We start from the raw sequence: 23921 nt of genomic DNA on the forward strand, positions 1-23921 counted from the left end.
TCCCAGGAGAAACTCCGAACTCGCGACAGTTGGTATCCAGGACCCACATTAGAGTTAGGTTGTGAAGCCGAAGTTAACGGCTTACGAGGCTTCTCCGCCCCCTGTCCTTACGCTGATTGGTAGCAGCAGGCTTCGTTATCCGATTGGCCGAACGAACTCAGCGCGTAATTTAAAATATTGTATTAGTAACAAAGCTGCACCTCGTGGGCGGAGTCGGGCTCTCAGACTGCGAAAGTCCAAGTTCTGCGACCGGGTGGGTGTGAGTGGGCCAGTACCCCAGAAGTAACAAGTGTCACGTCTTCGGGTGAGTGTGCGGCTGAGCTGGAGCCCGTGTTATCAGCTTTTGCCTACGCGGAATAGGCTTTCAGAAAGCGGAGCTGCAGTCATCTCTTTTTTCTTGATAGTGCACCTCGGTTTGGAGTGAGGTTGAGAGAACCTAGGGATTCTGACACCACCTCACAGCAACCGCGGGCGAGACACCCTCTTAATTTCTACTTTTGGAGCTAGATATCTGTTGATTCAGGTCCATGTGCAGAACTGCCGCTTAAACTGAATTAAATGATTAACTCGTTCTTTCATCCTCTTATTCTTTGCCAAAAACTGGAGGGGAAAGGGAGTAGTAATTCAGTAAGCAGGACCGGGTGTCCTGGGGCAAGGGAATTGTTTTTTACCTAGAATTCATAGGCCCTCCTGTCCCTTAAGGTTCTGCTCCCTACTCTTGTCTCTCTATAGACCCAGGGAACTCCTGCCATTATGTCACAAGGGATCCTTTCTCCGCCAGCCGGCTTGCTGTCAGATGAGGATGTCGTAGTCTCCCCCATGTTTGAGTCTACAGCTGCAGATTTGGGGTCTGTAATACGCAAGGATCTGCTGTCAGACTGCTCTGTCATCTCCACCTCCCTAGAGGACAAGCAACAGGTAAAGGAATTGGGAAGTGGGTTGGGGCAGAAAGTGATATCCTTAGCTAATAGTTGTCCATAGGGGGCAGCATGTGGTCAAACACTAGCAAACCTGAAGATCTCAGAGATTAACTGAAAATTAAGGGTATGGGCTGGGTGTGGTGGCTCACACCTATAATCCTAGCACCCTTGCATTCAGGAGTTCAAGGAGACTGCTCTCTACTAAAAATAGAAAAAATTGGCTGGGTGTGGTGGCAGCAGTCCCAGGTACTTGGGAGACTGAGGCAAGAGGATCACTTGAGCCCAGGAGTTTGAGGTTAATGTTAACTATGACACCACCATGCTCTAGACCGGGGCAACAGAGTAAGCCTCTGTTTAAAAAAAAAAAAAAAAAAATTGGTCATGCATGGTGGCTCACACCTGTAATCCTAGCACTCTGGGAGGCTGAGGCGGGTGGATCGCTTGCACTCACAAGTTCGAGGCCAGCATGACCAAAAGCAAGACCCTGTCTCTACTAAAATAGGAAAAATGAGGCAAGGGGACCGCTTCAGCCCAAGAGTTGTAGGTTGCTCTGAGCTATGATGCCACAACACTCTACCCAGGGCAATAGCTTGAGACTCTGTCTCAAAAAAAAAGAAAAAAAAAATTTAAGGGCATGTCAAGTGAAGTTATGTGTCCAAAAACGCTGTTATTTGCTTTACATTAATGAAATACCCTTAAATGCATGCGCTCCAGTTACTCTCTTGTGGGACGGATGATAGTTATCTTTTCTTCACCAAGAAGCCCAGCTGTGTTAAATAATTTACATAAGTCATACTGACATTAAGAAGGTGGAATATGGCCGGATACAGTGGCTCACACCTGTAATCCTAGCACAGGGAAGCTGAGAAGGGTGGATTTCCTGAGCTCAGGAGTTCCAGACCAGCCTGAGCAAGAGTGAGACCCTGTCTCTAAAAAAATAGCTGGTGTTGTGGCATAAGGCTATAGTCCTAGCTACTCAGGAGGCTGAGCCAAGAGAATCACTTGAGCCCAAGAGCTGTGACTGTGAGCTATACCACAGCACTTGGTATACCAAGGGCAAAAAAGTGAGACTCAAAAAAAAAAAAAGTGGAACGTACATTTAGATTTTAATAATATCAGCCATATCTCCCATGTATTGAGCCTTGCCTTCTGGTAAACCAAGGTTATTGATGTTTGTGGCCAGATAATTCTTTCTTATAGGGGGCTTTCCTATACATCATAAGATGTTTAGCAGCATTTCTGGCCTCTACCCACTAAATGTCAGTAATATCTTCCCACTTGTGACAACCAAAAAATATCTCCAGACATTGCTAAATGGCCCTTGGAGGTGAAATAACCCTGGTTGAGAACCACTGAACTAGGCTCGTATGCTAAATATTAACATAACTTGGCACGTTTTATCCTCTTACAGATTTTCCCTTATCAAGTGCCATGAGAGCAGGGTCTTTGATGATGTCCCTCTTTGTAGACTTTCAGAGCCTGTCAGTGTTTCAGGGCCATAGTAGGCACTCTTTAAATATCTGTCAAATGAATGAGGTGGGTGCTATTATTAACGCCATCCTACAGGTTAGGCAATGGAGGCAAAGAGAATTTAAAGAACTTAGGACTTGGCCAGGCACATTGGCTCTCACCTGTTATCCTGGCATTCTAGGAGGCTAAGGTTGGAGGATTACTTGAGTTCAGGAATTCAAGAACAGCCTGAGCAAGAGCAAAATCATGTCTCTTAAAAAAAAGAAAAATTGTGCCCAGCTACTTGGAGGCTGAGGCAAGAGAATTTCTTGAGCCCAAGAGTTTGAGGTTGCTGTGAGCTATGATGCTACAGCATGCTACTAAGGGCAACAAAGTGAAACTCTGTCTCAAAAAAAAAAAAAAAACTTTCTACTGAAGAAAGTATTTCTTGTCCTGCAGTCTGAGCTAAAAACAAATTCCCCCCTTGTGAGGCCCTATGATAATTCCATTGTGACACTATTAACACATGCTCCAAAAGACAGCTCAACTGACAAATGATAATCGATAAAATGTGATTATGTCCATACAAGGGAAAGTTATTCGAGCATAAAACAGAATGAAGTACCAATACATGTTATAGTATGGATTAACCTTGAAGACATTATGCTAAATCAAAGAAGCTAGTCAAGAAGACCACATATTGTATGTTCCATTTGCATGAAATGTCTAGAGTATGCAGATGGGGAGTCACTGCTAGTGGAACAAGTCCTAATGGTTTCTTTTTGGGATAAAAATGTTCTAAAATTGATTGTCATAATGGTTGCACAACTCTGTAAATATTCTAGAAACCACTAAGTTGTATACTCTAAGTGACAAATAGTATGACATGTGAATTATATTTCAGTAAAGCTGTTATATGTAAAAAAGAAAAAAAAAAATTAACCGAGTGTGGTGGCTCATGCCTATAGTCCCAGCTACTGGGGAGACTGGAGCAGGAGGATTGTTTGAGCCCAGAAATTTGAGGTTACAGTGAACTATGGTGATCCCACTGCACTCTACTTGGGGCAACAGAGTTAGACTCTGTCTCAAAAAAGAGAGAGAACTTGGGACTCAAATTCAGGTGTGTCTGCCTCCAAGGTGCTTAACTACTATGCTTTGCTTTAGTAGCATGGCAAGCCAGGTTTGCAGGATAATGATAAGACAAGGAAGGGTAACAAAGTGGTAAAAAAAAAAAAGTCCATGTGAGCTAGAATTGGGGTTACGTTACCACGATTTCTAGGACCTGTGCTGTGCTTATTCATTTGCTCAGAGGTAACTTTTAAAATTAATCTGTGGTTCTGGGTTGGAATTCTGCCACAGGTTACATCTGAGGATATCACAGAGAAGGTGAAAGTATACCTGAGGGTCAGACCCTTGTTACCTTTAGAGTTGGAACGACAGGAGGACCAGGTGAGTGTCTAAGGAGGGAGGATTTAGAGTGGAATGATGCAGTATAGAAAAAGATTGCCAGGAATGTTACCTTCTGTAACAACTTTATTTTCCCCATTCTCAGAGTTGTGTCCATATTGAGAATGTGGAGACACTTGTTCTACAAGCACCCAAGGACTCTTTTGCCCTGAAGAGCAATGAGCGAGGCATTGGTCAAGCCACTCACAGGTTTACCTTTTCCCAGGTATGGAGGGTACTGGTCTGTGAATAAGGGACCAACATTTTCCAGTACCTTTATTCCCTCTGTAGAGAGTAAGCTTATCCTTCCTTGTATATGCACATCTACAATTTTGTATATGCCCTAGTTATGTGTCAGTCAATGTATCTAGTAATTTATGTGAATCAATTCCCAGAAATTTATGATCCCTATTCTCCTGACAAGGATACTGTGGCTCAGTGAAGGTAACATTGCTAAAGCCATGAAACTAGAGTTAAGTTCCACCCATCTCCGAAACCCACACTTGTGACCATTAAATTGATTGTCCCATTGTGTGTGTATAGCATCAGGCTTAGTGCATAGCATTCCTTAAATATATGTTGATTTGAGCAAAAGATGGACTAGCAGAGAATGGTTGAATCATTAGTGTTTAGGGACTAGCCGACAGCACTGCAGGAAGAAGCCGCTTCAGCAGTTGCCAGAGCAAATCACCCAGGAAGAGATACATCAGCTATGACTGCTCAGAAGGCAAGTGGATAGGCCTTTGAGAAACTGGGTCTATCTCTAGATCTTTGGGCCAGAAGTGGGACAGGCATCTTTCTTCAACCTGACCGTGAAGGAGATGGTAAAGGATGTACTCAAAGGGCAGAATTGGCTCATCTACACATATGGAGTCACCAACTCAGGGAAAACCCACACAATTCAAGGTGAGTAGGAATGCTTCGCAGGATTATTTTTGGCCTTGTGATGTCTCTAAATTTTGATGCTCTCAGTTAGGGGGAGAAAGGTACTTGCCTCAGCTATCCATCTTTGGTATGCCTCCAGGTACCATCAAGGATGGAGGGATCCTCCCACGGTCTCTGGCTCTGATCTTCAATAGCCTTCAAGGCCAACTTCATCCAACACCTGATCTGAAGCCCATGTTCTCTAATGAGGTAATCTGGCTAGACAGCAAGCAGATGCGACAGGAAGAAATGAAGAAGCTTTCCTTGCTAAATGGAGGCCTCCAAGAGGTAAAGTGTTAGTATCCATGGAGGCAAAGGCAGGAGGTACAAATCTTGGCTAAGTTTTGTGCTTACCCTCTCCCTGTGCTCCTCCAGGAGGAGCTGTCCACTTCCTTGAAGAGAAGTGTCTACATTGAAAGTCGGATGGGTACCAGCTCCACCTTTGACAGTGGTGTTGCTGGGCTCTCTTCCGTCAGTCAATTTACCAGCAGTAGCCAGTTAGATGGTAAGTATCGTGACTGGATTCTGAGCCAAATAATAGTAGGAACCCACTCCCTGTTCCCAACAGCTGCCTGGAGTACAGACCAGAGTTTTTAACCTGAGCTCTGCCTTCTGTAGCCCCTGCAGGCCAAAGGGCAGATGGACTATTCCCAGGGTTGATGTTCTGTACATTGGCTTCTTCTTCAGAAACAAGTCACCGATGGGCTCAGCCAGATACTGCCCCAGTAAGTGTACCAGCAGATATTCGCTTCTCCATCTGGATCTCCTTCTTTGAGATTTACAATGAACTGCTTTATGACCTGTTAGAACCACCTAGCCAGCAGCGCAAGAGGCAGACTCTGCGTCTATGCGAGGATCAAAATGGCAACCCATATGTGAAAGGTATGAGAATGTGAAAGAGACTGGTATGAACCCTGGAGAATTGGGGAGAGACTAGGAAGAATCCTGTGTTCCTATCTTACGTTCTTCTCTCCTTTGGCCTCAGATCTCAATTGGATTCATGTTCAAGACGCTGAGGAGGCCTGGAAACTCCTGAAGGTTGGTCGTAAGAACCAGAGTTTTGCCAGCACCCACCTGAACCAGAACTCTAGCCGCAGGTGAGTCGATTATGAAAATAAACCCTTCACTGTGTTCAGGGAAACATTAGTCTTCTGCCTGGTCATGAAAGATGTGAATGACTTTTTTCTTTTTCTTAACTTCCAGCCATAGCATCTTCTCAATCCGAATCCTGCACCTTCAGGGGGAAGGGGATATAGTCCCTAAAATCAGCGAGTAAGTTTTTCAATTTAGAACTCTGGGCTTCTTGGCTGTAAATGATAGTTTGGGGAGCATGAAGGAGGTCCTCAGAGGAATTAATTTTTCTCCTTCCTGCATACAGATTCTTGGTGGGCTCTACACCCCACCCCCACCCCCGAACTATACAAAGGGCTGGAAGGCTCATAACATGTGAGGTCTTTATGTATGTGCATCATTCTAGGTTGTCACTCTGTGATCTGGCTGGCTCAGAGCGCTGCAAAGATCAGAAGAGTGGTGAACGGCTGAAGGAAGCAGGAAACATTAACACTTCTCTGCATACCCTGGGCCGCTGTATTGCTGCCCTGCGCCAAAACCAGAACAGGTGAACTTTTTTTTTTTTTTTAGAGACAGGGTCTCACTTTATGGCCCTCGGTAGAGTGCCGTGGCCTCACACAGCTCACAGCAACCTCCAACTCCTGGGCTTAAGCGATTCTCTTGCCTCAGCCTCCCGAGTAGCTGGGACTACAGGCGCCCGCCACAATGCCCGGCTATTTTTTTTGCAGTTTGGCCGGGGCCGGGTTTGAACCCGTCACCCTCGGTATATGGGGCCGGCGCCTTACCGACTGAGCCACAGGCACCACCCCAACAGGTGAACTTTTAACAGTAAGCTAGGAGGGCCTGGGGCTCTGTAGTTTGTTAACAGGCTCTTCCTAGTTACCACTAGTGACAGTGCTAGGATACTCCATGGGCTTGAGTTCTGCTAATAGTTTTATTTTCTCTGACTCTCTCACAGGTCAAAGCAGAACCTGGTTCCCTTCCGTGACAGCAAGTTGACTCGAGTGTTCCAAGGCTTTTTCACAGGCCGAGGCCGTTCTTGCATGATTGTCAATGTGAATCCCTGTGCATCTACCTATGATGAGACTCTTCATGTGGCTAAGTTCTCAGCCATTGCTAGCCAGGTGAGAAGTTAGGGGTGTGATCGTTATGTTCACTTTGAGCTGATAACTTTAACTAATAATTTATTTTTTGAGACAGAGTCTTACTCTCACCCTGGGTAGAGTGTTGTGGCATCATAGCTCACACCAACCCTCAAACTCTTGCCTCATCTTACAGAGTAGCTGGGACTATGAGCACCTGCCACAACACTCAGCTAATTGTTCTATTTTTAGTAGAGATGGAGTCTTGCTCTTGATCAGGCTGGTCTCAAACTCAGAAGCTAAAGCGATCCACCCATTTCAGCCTCCCAGAGTGCTAGGATTATGGGCATGAGCTACCATGCTTAGCTTTGAGCTGGTAACTTTAAGAAAGCTATTAGGTCAGGGTGGGGCAAAGGGGAAAAGGGGGGGGGAAGAAATCTACTAGTACTAGTTTTGGAGTCAGTGAGTCAATTAAGGTTATTCTTCCCCCACCCCCCACCAGCTTGTGCATACCCCACCTGTGCAACTGGGATTCCCATCGCTGCATTCATTCATCAAGGAACATGGTCTTCGGGCATCTTCCAGCTTAGAGAAAGGAGCTAAGGCAGACCCAGGCCTCGATGATGACATTGAAAATGAAGCTGACATCTCCATGTATAGCAAGGAGGTATAGCCACTTAATGGCTAATATTTTCTATGCTGCTTTCTAGGTGGGTTTGTACCTCTTTCGGACATAGGCATCTATCTGATGACCTCCCACATGCATGTCTCTCTTAGGAACTCCTACAGGTAGTGGAAGCTATGAAAGCCTTGCTCGTGAAAGAACGACAGGAAAAGTTGCAGCTGGAGATGCAGCTCCGTGAAGAAATTTGCAATGAGATGGTGGACCAGATGCAACAACGAGAACAATGGTGCAGGTACTGGCTGAATGACCCCTTTTGCTCTGTCACCTGGGATAGAGAGTGGGAAGTGGGGACTAGGATGGAGTTGTGTCTTGAGATCTGTCTTGCAAATTCATGCCTCAAAATCTTCACTCAATTCTCTTTTTTCATTTTTTAACAGTGAACACTTAGATACCCAAAAGGAACTATTGGAGGAAATGTATGAAGATAAACTAAAGATCCTCAAGGAGTCACTGACGAGTTTTTACCAAGAGGAAATTCAGGTAAATTGCCCTGAATTTTTATTCTTATTTTTTTGAGACAGCCTCATTTTGACACCCTTGGTAGAGTGCTGTTACATCATAGCTCACAGCAATCTCAAACTCTTGGGCTTTAGTGATCCTCCTGCTGCTGCCTCCCAAGGAGCTGGGACTACAGGTGCCCGCCACAATGCACATCTATTTTTAGAGACAGGGTCTCACTCTTGCTCAGGCTGGTCTCAAACACCTGAGCTCAAGCAATCCACCAACCTTGGCCTGTCAAGAAGCATATTTGTTCCTTTGTTCAGTCATCTGGTCATGCACTATCTGTCTGACTCTGGACAGAATTGTACTCTGTTTCCCTCCTAGGAGCGGGATGAAAAGATTGAAGAGCTAGAAGCTCTCTTGCAAAAAGCCAGACAGCCAGTGACCCATCAGCAATCAGGGTCTGAAATCCCTCTACGACGGTCACAAAGGTTGGCAGCTTCTCCTTCTACCCAGCAGCTCCAGGATATTAAAGCTAAACTACAACAGTGCGAAGCAGAGCTAAATTCCACCACTGTAGGTAAGGACTTAGAGAAGGAAGCACAATAATGGTTCAGGGAAGAACTGTTACTCAAACCTGGGTCTTCTGACTCCTATTCCAGCATAATTTCCTCAACTGTGAGCTATATCCCTTTGAGCTTTTATTCTAGGATGTACATGGCCTCACTTTTTATATTTGCTGCAAGCTCCTTATTTCTCACTCTGTCATCCTTGGTAGAGTGCTCTTGGGCTTAGGCGATTCTCTTGCCTCAGCCTCCCGAGTAGCTGGGACTACAGGCGCCTGCCACAACGCCCAGCTACTTTTTGTTGCAGTTTAGCCAGGGCTGAGTTCGAACCCGCCATCCTCAGTATATGAGCCGTAGCCCTACTCACTAAGCCACAGGTGCGGCCCTGCTGCAAGCTCCTATTAACTCAGTTAAAGAGGTAAGTCCAAGGCTAGAAAACCTACACATTGACGTTTTCTGTTTCCTTCCCTCAGAACTGCACAAGTATCAGAAAATGTTAGAACCACCACCCTCAGCCAAACCCTTCACCACTGATGTGGACAAGAAGTTAGAGGAGGGCCAGAAGGTAAATAACCTGTCTCTGCTATCAAAGCTTTTACCTAAAGTAAGTAATCCAACACTCTTTATCACTGATTCATGTGAAAACAAGATAGGTTTTTGTGCAGTTCAGAGAGTGGATTCTTAATTCAGCTGACTAGGCTTTCTAGTTTTATTTCTCTTCAAATGGCTACCCAACCCGTCCAGATCTCTGTCCTAGTTGATCTTGGCTACAGTCTGATTCCTACTCCCTTTTTCAGAATATAAGGCTTCTTCGGACAGAGCTTCAAAAACTTGGTGAATCTCTCCAGTCAGCAGAAAGAGCCTGTTGCCATAGCACTGGGGCAGGAAAACTTCGTCAAGCCTTGACTGCTTGTGATGACATCTTAATCAAACAGGTTAGGCATCCTATATATACCCCTGTCTCCTACCAGCCTACTCCAGTGTATGTATGTGAGAAGGGGAATGAGAACCAGAAGAGAAAAGTAAATATTTTTAGGCTGAACATATTTCCTTACAATATAAAAACAAATGCTTTTTTTTTTAAAAGCATTTACTAAGTACCAGGAACTATACTAAGTAATTTTCAGGCATTTTCATAACATCTGTACAAAGGTAGATAGTCCTTCTATTCAGCACTGCTTATGTTTTGGTCTCAAAAGAAAATACTCTGTTCAGTTGTGAGCTCTGCCCATAATAAGTTAATCTTTGAAGAAATAGTGGTGAGTCATAACTGGTAATGGATGGTATATGCATTGTACCTTACCTCAGCCTGGATGCGGTGGCTCACACCTGTAATCCTAGCACTTTGGGAGGACAGGCTGATGGATTGCCTAAGCTCAGGAGTTCAAGACCAGCCTGAACACGAGCGAGACCCCATCTCTAAAAAATAGCCATGCGTGATGGTGGGCATCTGTAGTCCCAGCTACTTGGGATGCTGAGGCAAAAGAATTGCTTGAGCCCAAGAGTTTGAGGTTGCTGTAAGCTGTGCTACCATAGCATTCTACCAAGGGCAATAAATAAAACTCTGTCTCAAAAAAAAGTATTACCTTGCCTTCGTGTTACTCTAATATGCCAGACAGAACTGTGTTTTCTGTAACTTTATTAAATTTCCTTAGGACCAGACCCTGGCTGAGCTGCAGAATAACATGATGCTAGTGAAACTGGACCTTCGGAAGAAGGCAGCATGCATTGCTGAGCAGTATCATACTGTGCTAAAACTCCAAGGCCAGGCTTCTGCCAAAAAGCGCCTTGGTGCCAACCAGGAAAACCAGCAACCAAACCAGCAACCCCCAGGGAAAAAACCATTCCTGCGAAACTTACTTCCTCGGACGCCTACCTGCCAAAGCTCAACAGACTGCAGCCCTTATACGCGGATCCTGCGCTCAAGGCACTCTCCTTTTCTTAAATCTGGGCCTTTTGGCAAAAAGTACTAAGGCTGTGGGAAAGGAGAAAAGCAGTCATTGCCCCAAGGTATCTTAAGAACAGGTCTCTTTTAAGTTTTCCCATTTACCTAGAACTCTATTCAGAAGGCAATACTCAGACACTAGTTGTTTTTCCTCTTTTGTATTATAATCACCTATGTAATCTTATGTTTTTTTACTTATATGGTTTCTATGCACACAAGAAAATTATATTAAAGACATTGTTGTTCACATTTTTATTTGAATTCCAAATGTAGCAAAACCATTAAAAGAAATTATAAAAAGGGGCAGAAAAAATTGAGAATCAAACATCATTCTGGCCCATGGGAGCCTTGCATAGGCACAGCAGTGGAGACCAGTAACTAGTGTACAGCTAGTCTAAGAAGGCTTAGTAAGAAATGAATTCAAGTGGCATTAGGTAGTCTAAACCTTCCCTAATAGAAAATGAGATATCAGACCTTAGGAGATGAATAGGTAACAGTTATGTCCTGGGAATAAGGATGAAGGGTGAACTCTGAGCTCAGAATGATCTATAGCCATCTACTGTACAAATTCACTACAGCAGACATTACAGTCATAGCATATTACCTCCTACTGAACACAAGATGCACAGGCCTGAAATCCTCCAGGAGTACCACAAGAATGCTTTACCTTGTCTAGATAGATAAAAGCTGAAAAAATATTCTGTAGGAGATAAGAGGGAAAAAAAAAAAACAGGCAATTACATTGAAAATTTGTTAAAACAGACCATCTTGAAGTGAGTTTATTCTTATCTTTATAGTCACAAAAGTTATTTCCAAAATGTCTACAAAATTATCTGTAATCCTGTCGCCTTGCTTTCCTTTGGTAGGAGTACAGCTAACACGATAGCCATGTTTTGCCCTCTATCTAACTCTAGCAAAGTACTTCCAATTTGAAAGCTTTTAGAAGACTCCTCCTCAAAAATACTTGGGAAGATTATCTTCCTAGAGTAAGTATGAAGAATGTATAGCTCCAATCCAATTAAACATAATCTCTGACATCAGAAATGGGGGTCATGCTGCAAGGTTATTTCTATACATTTTACATTATCCTGACAGGTAACTTGGTGCCCCTACTGCCATCAGAAGGTAGAGTGGTTAACTTTTCTCCCTTTCCTCTCTCCTACTTGCAGCATTAAAACTTTATTCCTGTAGCATTGCCTGTGCTAAAATGCTGTAAAGATTATTTGGGGTGGGGGTGGCTCTGAGAAGAGCCCAAGATCCAAAGCCACTCTTGACAGAAGGGAGATAGAAATCCTTCTACCTGGCAAAAGACAATGTCTTCCTGCCAGTATTATTCTGTCAATCTGCTTCTGAAGAGATTATATAAACTGTCACCATGGAGCTGTTTCCATCTGTAGATGTGGTCCTTGGAAGAACAGATATGACCGTTCTATACATGGAGGTAAGGCTTAAGATGGGGCTAGCAATTTGCTGGCTTAAAAGCAGCCAACTATGGTGTGACAGAAGATAAGTTGAGTGGAGAAACTCTGCGTGTGGGAGTGTTGTTAGCAGAGAGTGAAGCAGGAAGGAAAAAGGGAGCAGGCATCTCAGTGGAGGGAGTCTCGCCTTGGTTTCGAAGCTGTAGGATTTGCCGGAGTAAGGCCTTACCTTCTTCCCGGGTCTGAAACAAAGTTAGGCAACTGTTTCAAAATATGCCCAAAGCTTTTCTCAAAATAGGTTATTAAGATAACTGATATACAAGTTCTACATATCAAGGTAGGGTTTCTACTTATGTTCTTATCTACGTTCCACTCATGCTAAAAATCAAATGTTCTGGGCGGCGCCTGTGACTCAGTGAGTAGGGCACGGGCCCCATATACCGAGGGTGGCGGGTTCAAATTTGATCCTGGCCAAACTGCCACAAAAAAATAGCCAGGTGGCTCAAGTAGCTAAGGCGCCAGCCACATACTCCTAAGCTGGCGGGTTCGAATCCAGCCAGGGCCCGCCAAACAATGACAGCTGCAACCAAAAAATAGCTGGGCATTATGGTGAGCGCCTATGGTCCCAGCTACTCAGGAGACTGAGGCAAGAGAATCTCCTAAGCCCAAGAGCTGGAGGTTGTTGTGAGAGCGACAAAATGAGACACTGTCGCTAAAAAAAAAAAAAAAAACAACAAAAAAAATCAAATGTTCTATCTTTTTTTTTTTTTTTTCAAATGTTCTATCTTAAAACCCAAACCCTTTATTAAGGATGGGACACTCACATCATTGAATGCACAGCACTTTTGGGCACAAGTTGAAGCTTCATCCCACAGCTTGCACTTAAAATAATACTGGGCCAGATAGCGGAAAGCAGTGCTTTCCTCTAAGTGTTCCACTATTTCCTAAAAGGGGAAAACAGAAATGGCTGAGGTGATGATATTAAGATCAGCAACATCATTCTCATGCTATGATACATACCCCACAGGAATAGATATCTTGGATATACTTGATGTAACATTGGGCAGCCTGTTCTGACTCAGTCAATTGTTCATGAAGCCTACAAAAGAAATTGGTCTTTAAGTATGAATCCAATCTTGAAGCAGGTAAGTCAGAAAAAGTAAGACCAAAGAATGACAATATAGATAAATACAAATTTTGACATAAGGCTGGGCGTGGTGGCTCATGCCTGTAATCCTACCACTCTGGGACCCTGAGGTGGGTGGACTGCTTGAGCTCCTGAGTTCCAGACCTGCCTGAGCAAAAGTGAGACCCTACTTCTACTAAAATAGAAAAACTGGAGGCAATGGCTTGGCACCTGTAGCTCAGTGGCTAGGGCACCAGAGTTGGTGGGTCCAAATCTAGCCTGGGCCTGCCAAACAACAATGACAACTACAAACAAAAAATAGCCAGGCGTTGTGGCGGGCACCTGTAGTTCCAGCTACACGGGAGGCTGAGGCAAAAGAATCGCTTACACCCAAGAGTTTGAGGTTGCTGTAAGCTATGACGCCACGGCATTCTACCCACGACAACAGCTTGACACTCTCTCTCAAAAAAAAAAAAAAAAAAGAAAGAAAGAAAGAAAAACTAAGGCAAGAGAATCGCTTAAGCCCAAGAGATGGAGGTTGCTGTGAGCTATGACGCCACAGCACTCTACCCAGGGCAACAGCTTGAGACTCTGTCTCAACAAATTTTGACATAAATGACACCCCAAGACCTAGAATAGTATTAGTTATCAAAATTTAGGATCATTACTCTGCTACCAATGATGGAGAGTTAGTAAATACTTAATCTGGACAGAGTCTCACTATGTCAACCTCAGTAGATGCCTTGGTATCACAGCTCACAGCAACCTCAAACTCTTGGGCTTAAGTGATTCTCTTACAGCCTCCTAAGTAGCTGGGACTACAGGCACTCGCCACAATGCCTGGCTATTTTTTATTGCAGTTGTCATTGTTTAGCTGGCCCAGGTTGGGTTTGAACCCACAAGCCTTGGTATATGTGGCTGGTGCCATAACCACTGTGCTATAGGTGTCAAGCCTGGATAATATATTGTTAAAAAAATTCTCTGGTAGGCTCGGCATCCATAGCTTAGTGAGTAGGGCACCATATACCAAGGCTAGTGGGTTTGAGCCTGGCCCAAGCCTGCTAAACAACAACAATTACAACCAAAAATAGGCAGGCATTGTGGCAGGTGCCTATAGTCCCAGCTACTCAGGAGGCTGAGGCAAGAGAATCACTTAAGCCCAAGAGTTTGAGGTTGCTGTGAGCTATAACACCACAACACTCTAACGAGGGCAACATAGTGACACTGTCTCCAAAAAAAAAAAATTCTCTGTTAATACCTAGAGTAAGTTTTAAAAAGACACCATGCAACTGATTTTTTTCTGAGAACTAATAAAAGAACGAGCAGGAATGATTGCATTTGAGAAACTCTTATTTCTGAGTTATTTGTAATTTTTTTCTGGCCCTTATCAGGAATAGATCAGTACTTTAAGTTGTCTTCCTAGACTGTTCTGATTCAAATTCCATTTCATTTATTTGTTCAATTCATTCTTGATCCCTTGCCTAATAGGAAAGCAATTCTCCCCTGCAGAGTGGCACTCTCTAGAACAGGTGTCCTCAAACTTTTTAAACAGGGGGCCAATTCACTGTCCCTCAGACCATTGGAGGGCCAGACTATAGCTTAAAAAAAAAAAAAAACTATGAACAAATTCCTATGCACACTGCACATATCTTATTTTGAAGTAAAAAACAAAACGGGAACAAATACAATTCACACTGCCTCATGTGGCCCGCAGGCTGCAGTTTGGGGACCCCTGCTCTAGAGTCAAGATGGCTAAATTAACAGACTAGCATTCATACATGCTGGTACATCCCCACAACCATGAACGATGGTGTGTAGATGGAAGGCCCTAAGAACATGCAAGGCCTACCATCCCAGAACAGCCAACAGAAATATCAGTAACATTTCACTCACTTTGCCAGTTTCACCAGAGCCATTTTCTCCACATCTCCCACGGCGTAAGCTCTCCAATAACACTGTCAAAAAAATACCACCGTCCCATGACTAATAACATAGAGGCTAGGCTCCTACAAGCCTCCCAAAGTTCAGAGTTGCAGATGCAAGGCATTTGTACTAATTCTGATAGGTCCAGGCTTCATATTGACATGCCCACTGACCTTGACTTTGGCCAAGCTTAACTTCTACCTTATGTACTTATAAATATTCAGACTTTCTTATGCAAGTAGATCAGAATATGGAGAAATTAAAGCACAGATAGCCCAACCTTTATGTAAACAATAGATCCACTCAAATACTTTAGGACCCAATTTCAGGTACCTTCTTGGCTTCCACTAGCTGATTGAGTTTCTCATAACATTCTCCTAAAGCAACCAGCATACGAGAATCGTTGGGCCTAAAAGAGAAGAAAAACTGACAGTCTAAGCAAAGACTTTATCAATAAATGGAAGTCTTCCCTTGAAGAACTACACAGCTGCTATTTCAAATCTATGCAAGGACTAGTCTTTAACCTAACACTTCATAATTAGATAACTTTGTTAATTATATTGTTGACCCACTAGTGGAATACACTAAACAAATGACCAAGCTCCATAAAATGGCTCACGCCTATAATCTCAGCACTTCGGGAGGCCAAGTTTGGAGGATCCCTTAGGCCAGGAGTTTAAGACCAGCCTGGGCAATATAGTGCAACCCCCATCTCTACAAAATATTAATATTTGTTTTGAGATAGAGTCTTACTTTGTCGCCCTTGGTAGAGTACCACGGCTTCATAGCTCACAGTAACCTCAAACTCTTGGGTTCAAATGATTCTCTTGCCTCACCCTCCCAAGTAGTTGGGGTTATAGGTACTCACAACACCACCTGGCTATTTTTAGAGGCGGGGTCTTGCTCTTGCTCAGGCTGGTCTTGAACCTATGAGCTTAGGCAATCCACCCTCCTCGGCCTCCCAGAGTGCTAGGATTATACATGTGAGCCACTGCGCCTGGCCTCAAAACATTAATATTTAAAAATTAGCCAGGCATGGTGGCATGCACCTGTAATCCCAGGTACTCAGGAGACTAAGGCAGAAGGGATGCTTGTGTAGGATTTTGAGGATGCAGTGAGTTAAGATGACACCACTATACTCTAGCCTAGGCAACAGAAAAAGACCCTGTCTCGAAAAAAGGCCAAACAGTATTTAAAACATCTAAACTCAGAAGACCATTCACTGTGATTCATCAGTAGCTATCAAAGAAAAGTTATCAGCTCTTCCAACACCAAATACACTGTCAAGTTACAAGACTTAACGATTATTAGCAATGCTGAAAAAGAAAACAGACTTACCGAAGCTGATGGGCCCGTCTGTAATAATAAAGACAGTAAAATGGCATCTTAAGGATTTCATAGGTCTGCCCAAGGCCATACCACGCTCTGTAGTCTCGTTTATTGACCTCAATGGCATGTCTAAGAAATGGAAAAGATAAGACTGAGAAGAGGGCAGAAATCAAGGTTAGCAGTATGCAAGCTCAACAGACGCTCCTAATACAGCAGCAATCTGCTTTACCTCACTTCTCAAGTAGGTGCTCACCTATAAGCCTGGATAGCAGCAGATGTATTCTTCATTTCCATGTACTCATGTCCCATCAGCGTCCAGGCACCAAGATACCGAGGATTCAATTTCAGGGCTCTCTGGAAATATAAAGCTGCCTTCTCATGCTGAGAACGTAAACTGTAATAATTGCCTGATTAAAAACAAACAAACAAAAATGAATGTCTAGAAAAGTAAAAATACGAGTCCATTAAAATAGACAGCATTGGCTTAGCACCTGTAGTTCAATGGTTAGGACACCAGCCACATACACGTAGTGGGGAGGGGGTGGGGCCTGGCAGGTTGGAACCCAGCCCCAGCCTGCTAAAAACGACAATGGCTCGATGCTCGCAGCTCAAAGAGTAGGGCGCCGGCCACATACACCAAGGTTGGTGGGTTTGAGCCCAGCCTGGACCTGCTATAATAACAATGACAACTACAACCAAAAAATAGCTGGGTGTGGCAGGCGCTTGTGGTCCCAGCTACTTGGGAGGCTGAGGCAAGAGAATAGCTTAAGCCCAAGAGTTGGAGGCTCCTTGAGGTGTGATGCCACAGCACTCTACCAAGGGCAGCATACTGAGACTCTATCTCACAATAAATTAATGAATTAATTAATTTAATTAAAATAAAAACGACAACTACAACAAAAAAATACCCAGGTGTTGTGGCAGGTGCCTGTGGTCCTGGCTACTTGAGAGGCTGCGGTAAGAGAATCGCTTAAGCCTAAAAGTTTGAGGTTGCTGTGAGCTGTGACGCCACAGCACTCTACTGAGGGCGACATAGTGAGACTCTGTCTCAAAAAAAAAAGAAAGAAAACAAAGACAGCCTTCTACCAAGTGGGTATGAAACCATAATCTATTCCCTTTTAAAGTCCTGGCAAAAACCCAAACTATACACAAGGAAAATATCATCATTCCCTGGGGACATACACTGCATTTTAATCTATCTAGTTTTTTATTTTTATTTATTTATATTTTATGAGACAAGAGTCTCATTATGTTGCCGTGGGTAGAGTGCTATGTTGTCACTGCTCATAGCAACCTCAAACTCTTGAGTTTGAGCAATCCCTCTAGCCTCAGCCTCCTGAGTAGCTGGGACTATCATAATATCCAGCTAGTTTTTCTATCTTTAGTAGGGATAGGGTCTTGCTCTTGCTCAGGCTGGTCTTGAATTCCTGAGCTCAAGCAATTCACCCCCAACTCAGGGTCCGTGACAGCTAAGATTACAGGTGTGAACCACAGTATCCTACCTTTTATTCTAGTTTTTGAAAAGAAGTGTTCCCAAACACTGCAAATTTTTCTTCGTTTTATCTCATCTGGATACAACATTTATATATACATGTTCTATCTATCCTTTTGTTTTTCCAATCTCTAAGTCAGTGGTTCCCAACCTTCCTAATGCCATGACCATTTACTACAGTTCCTATGAGTCTCGACCCACAGATTGAGAACCACTGCTCTAAGTGGAACCAGATACACATTTTCTTTCTTTCTTTTTTTTTTTTCTTTTCAGACAGAGTCTCACTATGTCACCCTGGGTGGAGTGCCGTGGTGTCACAAGTCACAGCAACCTCAAACTCTTGGCCTTGAGCAATTCTCTTGCCTCAGCCTCCCAAGTAGCTGGGACCACAGGTGTCCACTACAACGCCCAGCTATTTTTTTGTTGCTGTTGTCCTTGTTGTTTAGCAGGCCCAGGTCAGGTTTGAACCCACCAGCCCCAGTGTATGAGGCCAGCAACCTAACCACTGAGCTACAGGCGTTGAGCTGGAGATAACCACTGAACTACAGGTGTTGAGCTGGAGATACACATTTTGTTAGTAGGAAATCTTCTGAGTATGCTTTAGACTGGTGGTTTTCAAACTACATTCCTTAGAGCCTAGATTTCTAAAAAGGTAACTCAAGGGTAAAAAGGTAGAGCCCTGTCAGCGAAGAGACAACCTGTTGAATGGGAGAAAACATTTGCAAACTGTTCCTCTGACAAGGGACTAATATCCAGAATATAAAAGGAACTCAAACAACTTAACAATAAGGAAAACAAACTAATAATCCCATTAAAAAGTGGGCTAAGGACAAGAATGGATATTTCTCAAAGACATACAAATGGCAAACGGGTATTTAAAAAAAATTCAACATCAATAATCACCAGGAAGGGAGGCGCCTGTGGCTCAGTGGGTAGGGCGCCGGCCCCATATACCAAGAGTGGTGGGTTCGAACCCCACCCTGGCCAAACTGCAACAAAAAAAATAGCCAGACGTTGTGGTGGGCACCTGTAATCCCAGCTGCTCAGGAGGCTGAGGCAAGAGAATCGCCTAAGCCCAGGAGTTGGAGATTGCTGTGAGCTATGACACCACAGCACTATACCAAGGGCAATAAAATGAGACTGTCTCTAAAAAAAAAAAAATAATAATAATAATAAAATAATCATCAGGGAAATGCTTATCAAAACCACAATAAGCCATCATCTTACACCAAAGAAATGAATTTTTTTTTTCTTTGAGACAGAATCTTATTCTGTTGCCCTTGGTAGAGTGCCGTGGCATCATCATAGCTCACAGCAACCTCAAATTCTTGGGCTTAAGCAATTCTCTTGCCTCAGCCTCCCAAGTAGCTGGGACTACAAGTGCCCGCCACCAACGCCCAGCTAATTTTTTGGTCACAGCTGCCACTGTTGCTTGGCGGGCCTGGGCTAGATTCGAACCCGCCAGCCCAGGTGTATGTGCCTGGCACCTTAGCCAATTAAGCCACAGGCGCTGAGCCAGACCTCAAAAAAAAAAAGATTATTAAAAAAAAGAACCCCCCCCCCAAAAAAAGAAACTCTTAAATTATTCTGCATATATATATCTCCCTATATATGATTTTAATTGGCGTAAAGGACATTGGTATCAATGTGATTACCCAATCACCAATTCCTGTTTAGACAGGACATTCCTAAATGTCTTCTAAGTCCAACTGTCTCCCTTCATTCCTCTTGCCAATACATCAGCTTAGGCTCTTATCCCTACACTAGATTATTACAACAGCTTCCAAGCTCTTCTCCCTGCCTCTAATCTTCCCCCTTTCTAATCCTCCCAGCACATTGTCTCTAGGCATCATTCTCACTCACTGGTTAAATTCCTTGTTTTTTTTTTTGTTGAGGCAGAGTTCTACCCTATGCCCTGAGCCTCCAGGGCCACTGGGATTACAGGCGCTCACCACTGCGCCCGGCTGGGTTTTTCCATTTTTTTCACGAGTTGGGGTCTCACTCTCGCTCAGACAAGCCTCGAACTCCTGAGCTCAAGCAATCCTCCCGCCTCAGCCTCCCACAGTGCTGGGATTACAGGCGTGAGCCACCGCGCCCAGCTCACTGGTTAAATTCCTTCAGAAGATTCCTATTGCCTAAAAATGAAATCTAAACTTTCAACAAGGCATAAAAGGCCCTTTAAGATCTGACCCCTATTTGTACATTCTTACTTGTACTTACTTTGTACTTCTTACTTTTCCCATCATGGGACACTGAATTATTTCAAGCACAATGTCTATTGCATACTTTGATGTCTCAATACTGATATGCCCTTCCCAAGTCAGCCCTTCTTCTCCCTTCTTGAACATTTTTGCTCCTGCCCACCCTTCAAGTATCACTTTTTTCAAGAAGGCTTCCCTAGGCTCGGCACCCGTAACACAGTGGTTATGGCGCCAGCCACATACACAGAGGATGGCGAGTTTGAACCCAGCCCTGGCCAGCTAAATGACAATGACAACTGCAACAAAAAATAGCCGGGGCTCAGAGTCTGTGGCTCAAGCAGCTAAGGCGCCAGCCACATACACCTGAGCTGGAGGGTTTGAATCCAGCCCGGGCCGCCAAATGACAATGACAGCTGCAACCAAAAAAAATAGCCGGGTGTTGTGCCAGGCACCTGTACTCCCAGCTACTTGGGACACGGAGGCAGGAGAATCGCTTGAGCCCAGGAATCAGAGGTTGTTGTGAGCTATGATACCATGGCACTCTACCCAGGGCAACAGCTTAAGGCTCTGTCTCAAAACAAACAAACAAACAAAAAATAGCCGGGTGTTGCGGCAGGCACCTGTACTGTACTCCCAACTACTTGGGAGGCTGTGGCAAAAGAATCACTTAAGCCCTAGAGTTTGAGGCTTTGAGCTTAGATGACATAGCACTCTACTGAGGGTGACATACTGAGACTGTCTCAAAAAAAAAAAAAAAAAAACAAATAAAAATTTAAAACTAATTAATTAATTAAAAAAAAAAGGCTTCCCTAATCTCAGACTGGATTAGTTACCTTTCCTGTGTGTTTCCTAAAGGATATATGTTAATATGCTGGTTTACCTCAATCATAACACTCAACCCAAAGATTTATAGTTGCCATAATTCAACTATCCTGGTCTTTAATGGCCAATAAAAATTGATAACTACTGGCTCGGCTCCAGTAGCTCAGCAGCTAGGGCGCCAGCCACATACACCGGAGCTGGTGGGTTCAAATCCAGCTCGGGCCTGCCAAGCAACAATGACAACTGCAATTGGAAAAAAAAAAAAAAATAGCAGGGCACTGTGGCTGGCGCCTGTAGTCCCAGCTACTTGGGTTTTTTGTTGTTGTTTGTTTGTTTGTTTAGAGACAGAGTCTCACTTTGTTGCCCTCGGTAGAGTGCTGTAGCATCACAGCTCACAGCAACCTCCAGCTCTTGGGCTTAACGCAATTCTCTTTCCTCAGCCTCCCAAGTAACTGGGACTACAGGCACCCGCCACAAAGTCCAGCTACTTTTTTGTTGCAGTTTGGCAAGGGCCAAGTCCCAGCTACTTGGAAGGGCAGGGCAAGAGAATTGCATAAGCCCAAGACTGAGGTTGCTATGAGCTGTGACGCCATGGTACTCTACCCAGAGCGACATAGTGAGACTCTGCCTCAAAGAAAAAAAAAAAAAGATTACTACTACACAAAGCACAGTGCCAGCACCCAGAAGATGCTAAAGACATGTTTTCTGAATAAACTGGAGCTCTACCCTCACTATAATGGATTTTATAGTTTATTCATAATGCTCTGACATGGAAAGATAATTTGTTCTCTGTTTACCTTTGTTCCTACATTTTTTGTTAATTCTTTTTTTTTTTTTTGTAGAGACAGAGTCTCACTGTACCGCCCTCGGGTAGAGTGCCGTGGCGTCACAGAGCTCACAGCAACCTCTAACTCTTGGGCTTACGCGATTCTCTTCCCTCAGCCTCCCAAGCAGCTGGGACTACAGGCATTTTTTGTTAATTCTTACTTCCTATACTATAAGATAACTTCCTCAAGGGCTAGAAATATTTATTGCATAATTAATGAATTAAAATTCCATCCTAGGCCAGCTATGGTGGCTCACACCTATAGTCCTAGCACTCTGGGAAACTGAGGCGAGAATACTGCTTGAGGTCAGGAGTTCAAAATCATCCTGAGCAAAGCAAGACCCTGTCTCTACTAAAACAAGAATAATTAGCAGGGCATGGTAGAACAGGCCAGTAGTCCCAGCAACTCAGAAGGCTAAGACAGGAGAATTGCTTGAACTAGGAGTTTGAGATTATTGTGAATTAGACTGATGCCATGGCACTCTAGCCTGGCCAACAGAGATTCTATCTCAAGAAAAAAAAAAAAAAATTCCATCCTGACCTAGTAAGCTAGAAAGATACAAATGTATGATCTCTACGTAATGTGACCAAAGACCCAAGAACAAATATCTCCTTTTAGTTACCATGAAACCTAAGCTTTCAATCACAACCAACCAAACTTACTTTTATACAGGATTGGTCACTCACCTATCTATAACTGATTATCAGGCCGCAGAGCGTGCCCAAGAATATAAGGCCATGCTATCAATCAAGAATGATTCTGACCTCCAAAGGACATTTGGCAATGTCAAAGCATATTTTTAGTTTGTTAACAACTAGCTGAAGAAGGTTACTGCCATCTAGTAATTAGAGGTCAGGAATACTGCTCACATTTAACAATGTATGTATTGCTCAGCACTCAACAACAACAAAAAAATTATCCAGCCTCAGACTGAGATACACCAATATAAGGAAAAAGGAACTCTCATTTCTTTTCATAGGATTAGAAACTCCTACAAGCTTTTTAGTTACATTAAAGTATAAAACATATATACCTCTGCTCCAACCTTTCACTGCTGGGAATTTATTACATAGAAATAATTGCATACATTTGCAAGAATATAAGGCCAGGCACGGTGGCTCACACCTGTAATTCCAGCACTCTGGAAGGCCAAGGCAGGTGGGTTGCCTAAGCTCACAGGTTCAAGACCAGCCTAAGCCAGAGAGAGACCCCACCTCTAAAAATAGCCAGGCATTGTGGCAGGTGCCTATAGTCCCAGCTAATCGGGAGACTGAGGCAAGAGAACTGCTTGAGTCCAAGAGTTAGAGGTTGTTATGAGCTATATGAGTGCCACAGCACTCTACTGAGGGTGACAAAGTAACACTGTCTCAAAAAAATGTATACAAAAAAAAGAAAAAATATATATATATACATATGTGTACATGTACAAAGATGTTTCCTGAAACAATACTTACATTAACAAACACTGGTTACAACTTACCTAATATTAACAGAAAATGATTACATAAACATGATGGTATACCAAAAAATACTAGATAACCATCAAAAATAACATAAATTGGCTGGGCATGGTGGCTCACACCTGTAATCCCAGCACTTTGGGAGGCCAAGGTGAACAGATCGCCTGAGCTCACAAGTTTGAGCCTGAACTACAGTGAGAACCCCATCTCTAAAAATAGCCCGGTGTTGTGGTGGGCGCCTATAGTCCCAGCTGCTTGGAAGGCTTAGGTCAGAGAATTGCTTGAGCCCAAGATTTTGAGGTTGCTGCGAGCTATGATGCCAGGGCTCTCTACGGGGGGCAACAAAGTGAGACACTGTCTCAAAAAAAAAAAAATAAAAACCCCACAAATTAAAATGTACTAACATGGGACCCAGTGCCCGTAGCACAGTGGTTAAGGTGCCAGCCACATACACTGAGGCTGACAGGTTCGAACCCAGTCTGGGCCAGCTAAGCAACAATGACAACTGCAACAGAAAAATAGCTGGGCGTTATGGCAGGCACCTGTAGTCCCAGCTACTTGGGAGGCTGAGCCAAGAGAATCACTTAAGCCCAAGAGTTTGAGGTTGCTAGCAGCTGTGACACCATGGCACTCTACCAAGGGCAACAGCTTAAGACACTGTCTCAAACAACAACAAAAAAAAGCACTAACGTGAAAAAATGATAAAGATATATAATTAAGTTGAAATAAAGGATGTTACAAGCAGTATGTATAATGATACAGATTTTGCAAGTATACAACTCACACAAACACAC

At 43.7% G+C, this 23921-nt stretch overlaps 2 protein-coding genes across 3 annotated transcripts in view; one reads left to right on the forward strand and one right to left on the reverse strand.

The window, feature by feature from the left end:
• Positions 1-171: 171 nt before the first annotated feature.
• Positions 172-10790, forward strand: KIF20A (kinesin family member 20A). The gene is made up of 19 exons (XM_053566032.1): positions 172-304; positions 733-918; positions 3729-3818; positions 3922-4041; positions 4583-4721; positions 4840-5027; positions 5115-5244; positions 5427-5621; positions 5725-5836; positions 5943-6011; positions 6217-6357; positions 6769-6934; positions 7395-7559; positions 7670-7809; positions 7955-8057; positions 8403-8598; positions 9058-9149; positions 9382-9519; positions 10240-10790. Exons 2-19 carry the CDS (start codon positions 754-756, stop codon positions 10555-10557), a joined length of 2667 nt encoding a protein of 888 aa, XP_053422007.1. The 5' UTR covers positions 172-304; positions 733-753; the 3' UTR covers positions 10558-10790.
• Positions 10760-23921, reverse strand: part of CDC23 (cell division cycle 23) — a 30198-nt gene continuing 17036 nt past the window's right edge. Inside the window, exons 10-16 of one of the 2 annotated variants that reach the window (XM_053566037.1) lie at positions 16579-16732; positions 16335-16454; positions 15330-15405; positions 14967-15028; positions 12968-13046; positions 12772-12891; positions 10760-11229 (exon numbers count right to left, since the gene is read on the reverse strand). In XM_053566037.1, coding sequence (XP_053422012.1) covers positions 11137-11229; positions 12772-12891; positions 12968-13046; positions 14967-15028; positions 15330-15405; positions 16335-16454; positions 16579-16732 — 704 coding nt within the window. In that variant the 3' untranslated portion in view covers positions 10760-11136. Of the gene's footprint in view, positions 11230-11653; positions 12190-12771; positions 12892-12967; positions 13047-14966; positions 15029-15329; positions 15406-16334; positions 16455-16578; positions 16733-23921 lie in introns of those variants that run through there. The other variant, XM_053566036.1, reaches the window with a different exon arrangement.

This window comes from Nycticebus coucang, chromosome 17 (genome assembly GCF_027406575.1).
Source record: "Nycticebus coucang isolate mNycCou1 chromosome 17, mNycCou1.pri, whole genome shotgun sequence".
NCBI lineage: Eukaryota > Metazoa > Chordata > Mammalia > Primates > Lorisidae > Nycticebus > Nycticebus coucang.

Coding starts and splice junctions, on each gene's coding strand:
- KIF20A (XM_053566032.1), top strand. CDS start 754: ATGTCACAAGGGATCCTTTCTCCGCCAGCCGGCTTGCTGTCAGATGAG. Junction 5,245..5,426: donor CAGCAGTAGCCAGTTAGATG/GTAAGTATCGTG, acceptor CTTCTTCTTCAG/AAACAAGTCACCGATGGGCT. Junction 8,058..8,402: donor TTTACCAAGAGGAAATTCAG/GTAAATTGCCCT, acceptor TTTCCCTCCTAG/GAGCGGGATGAAAAGATTGA.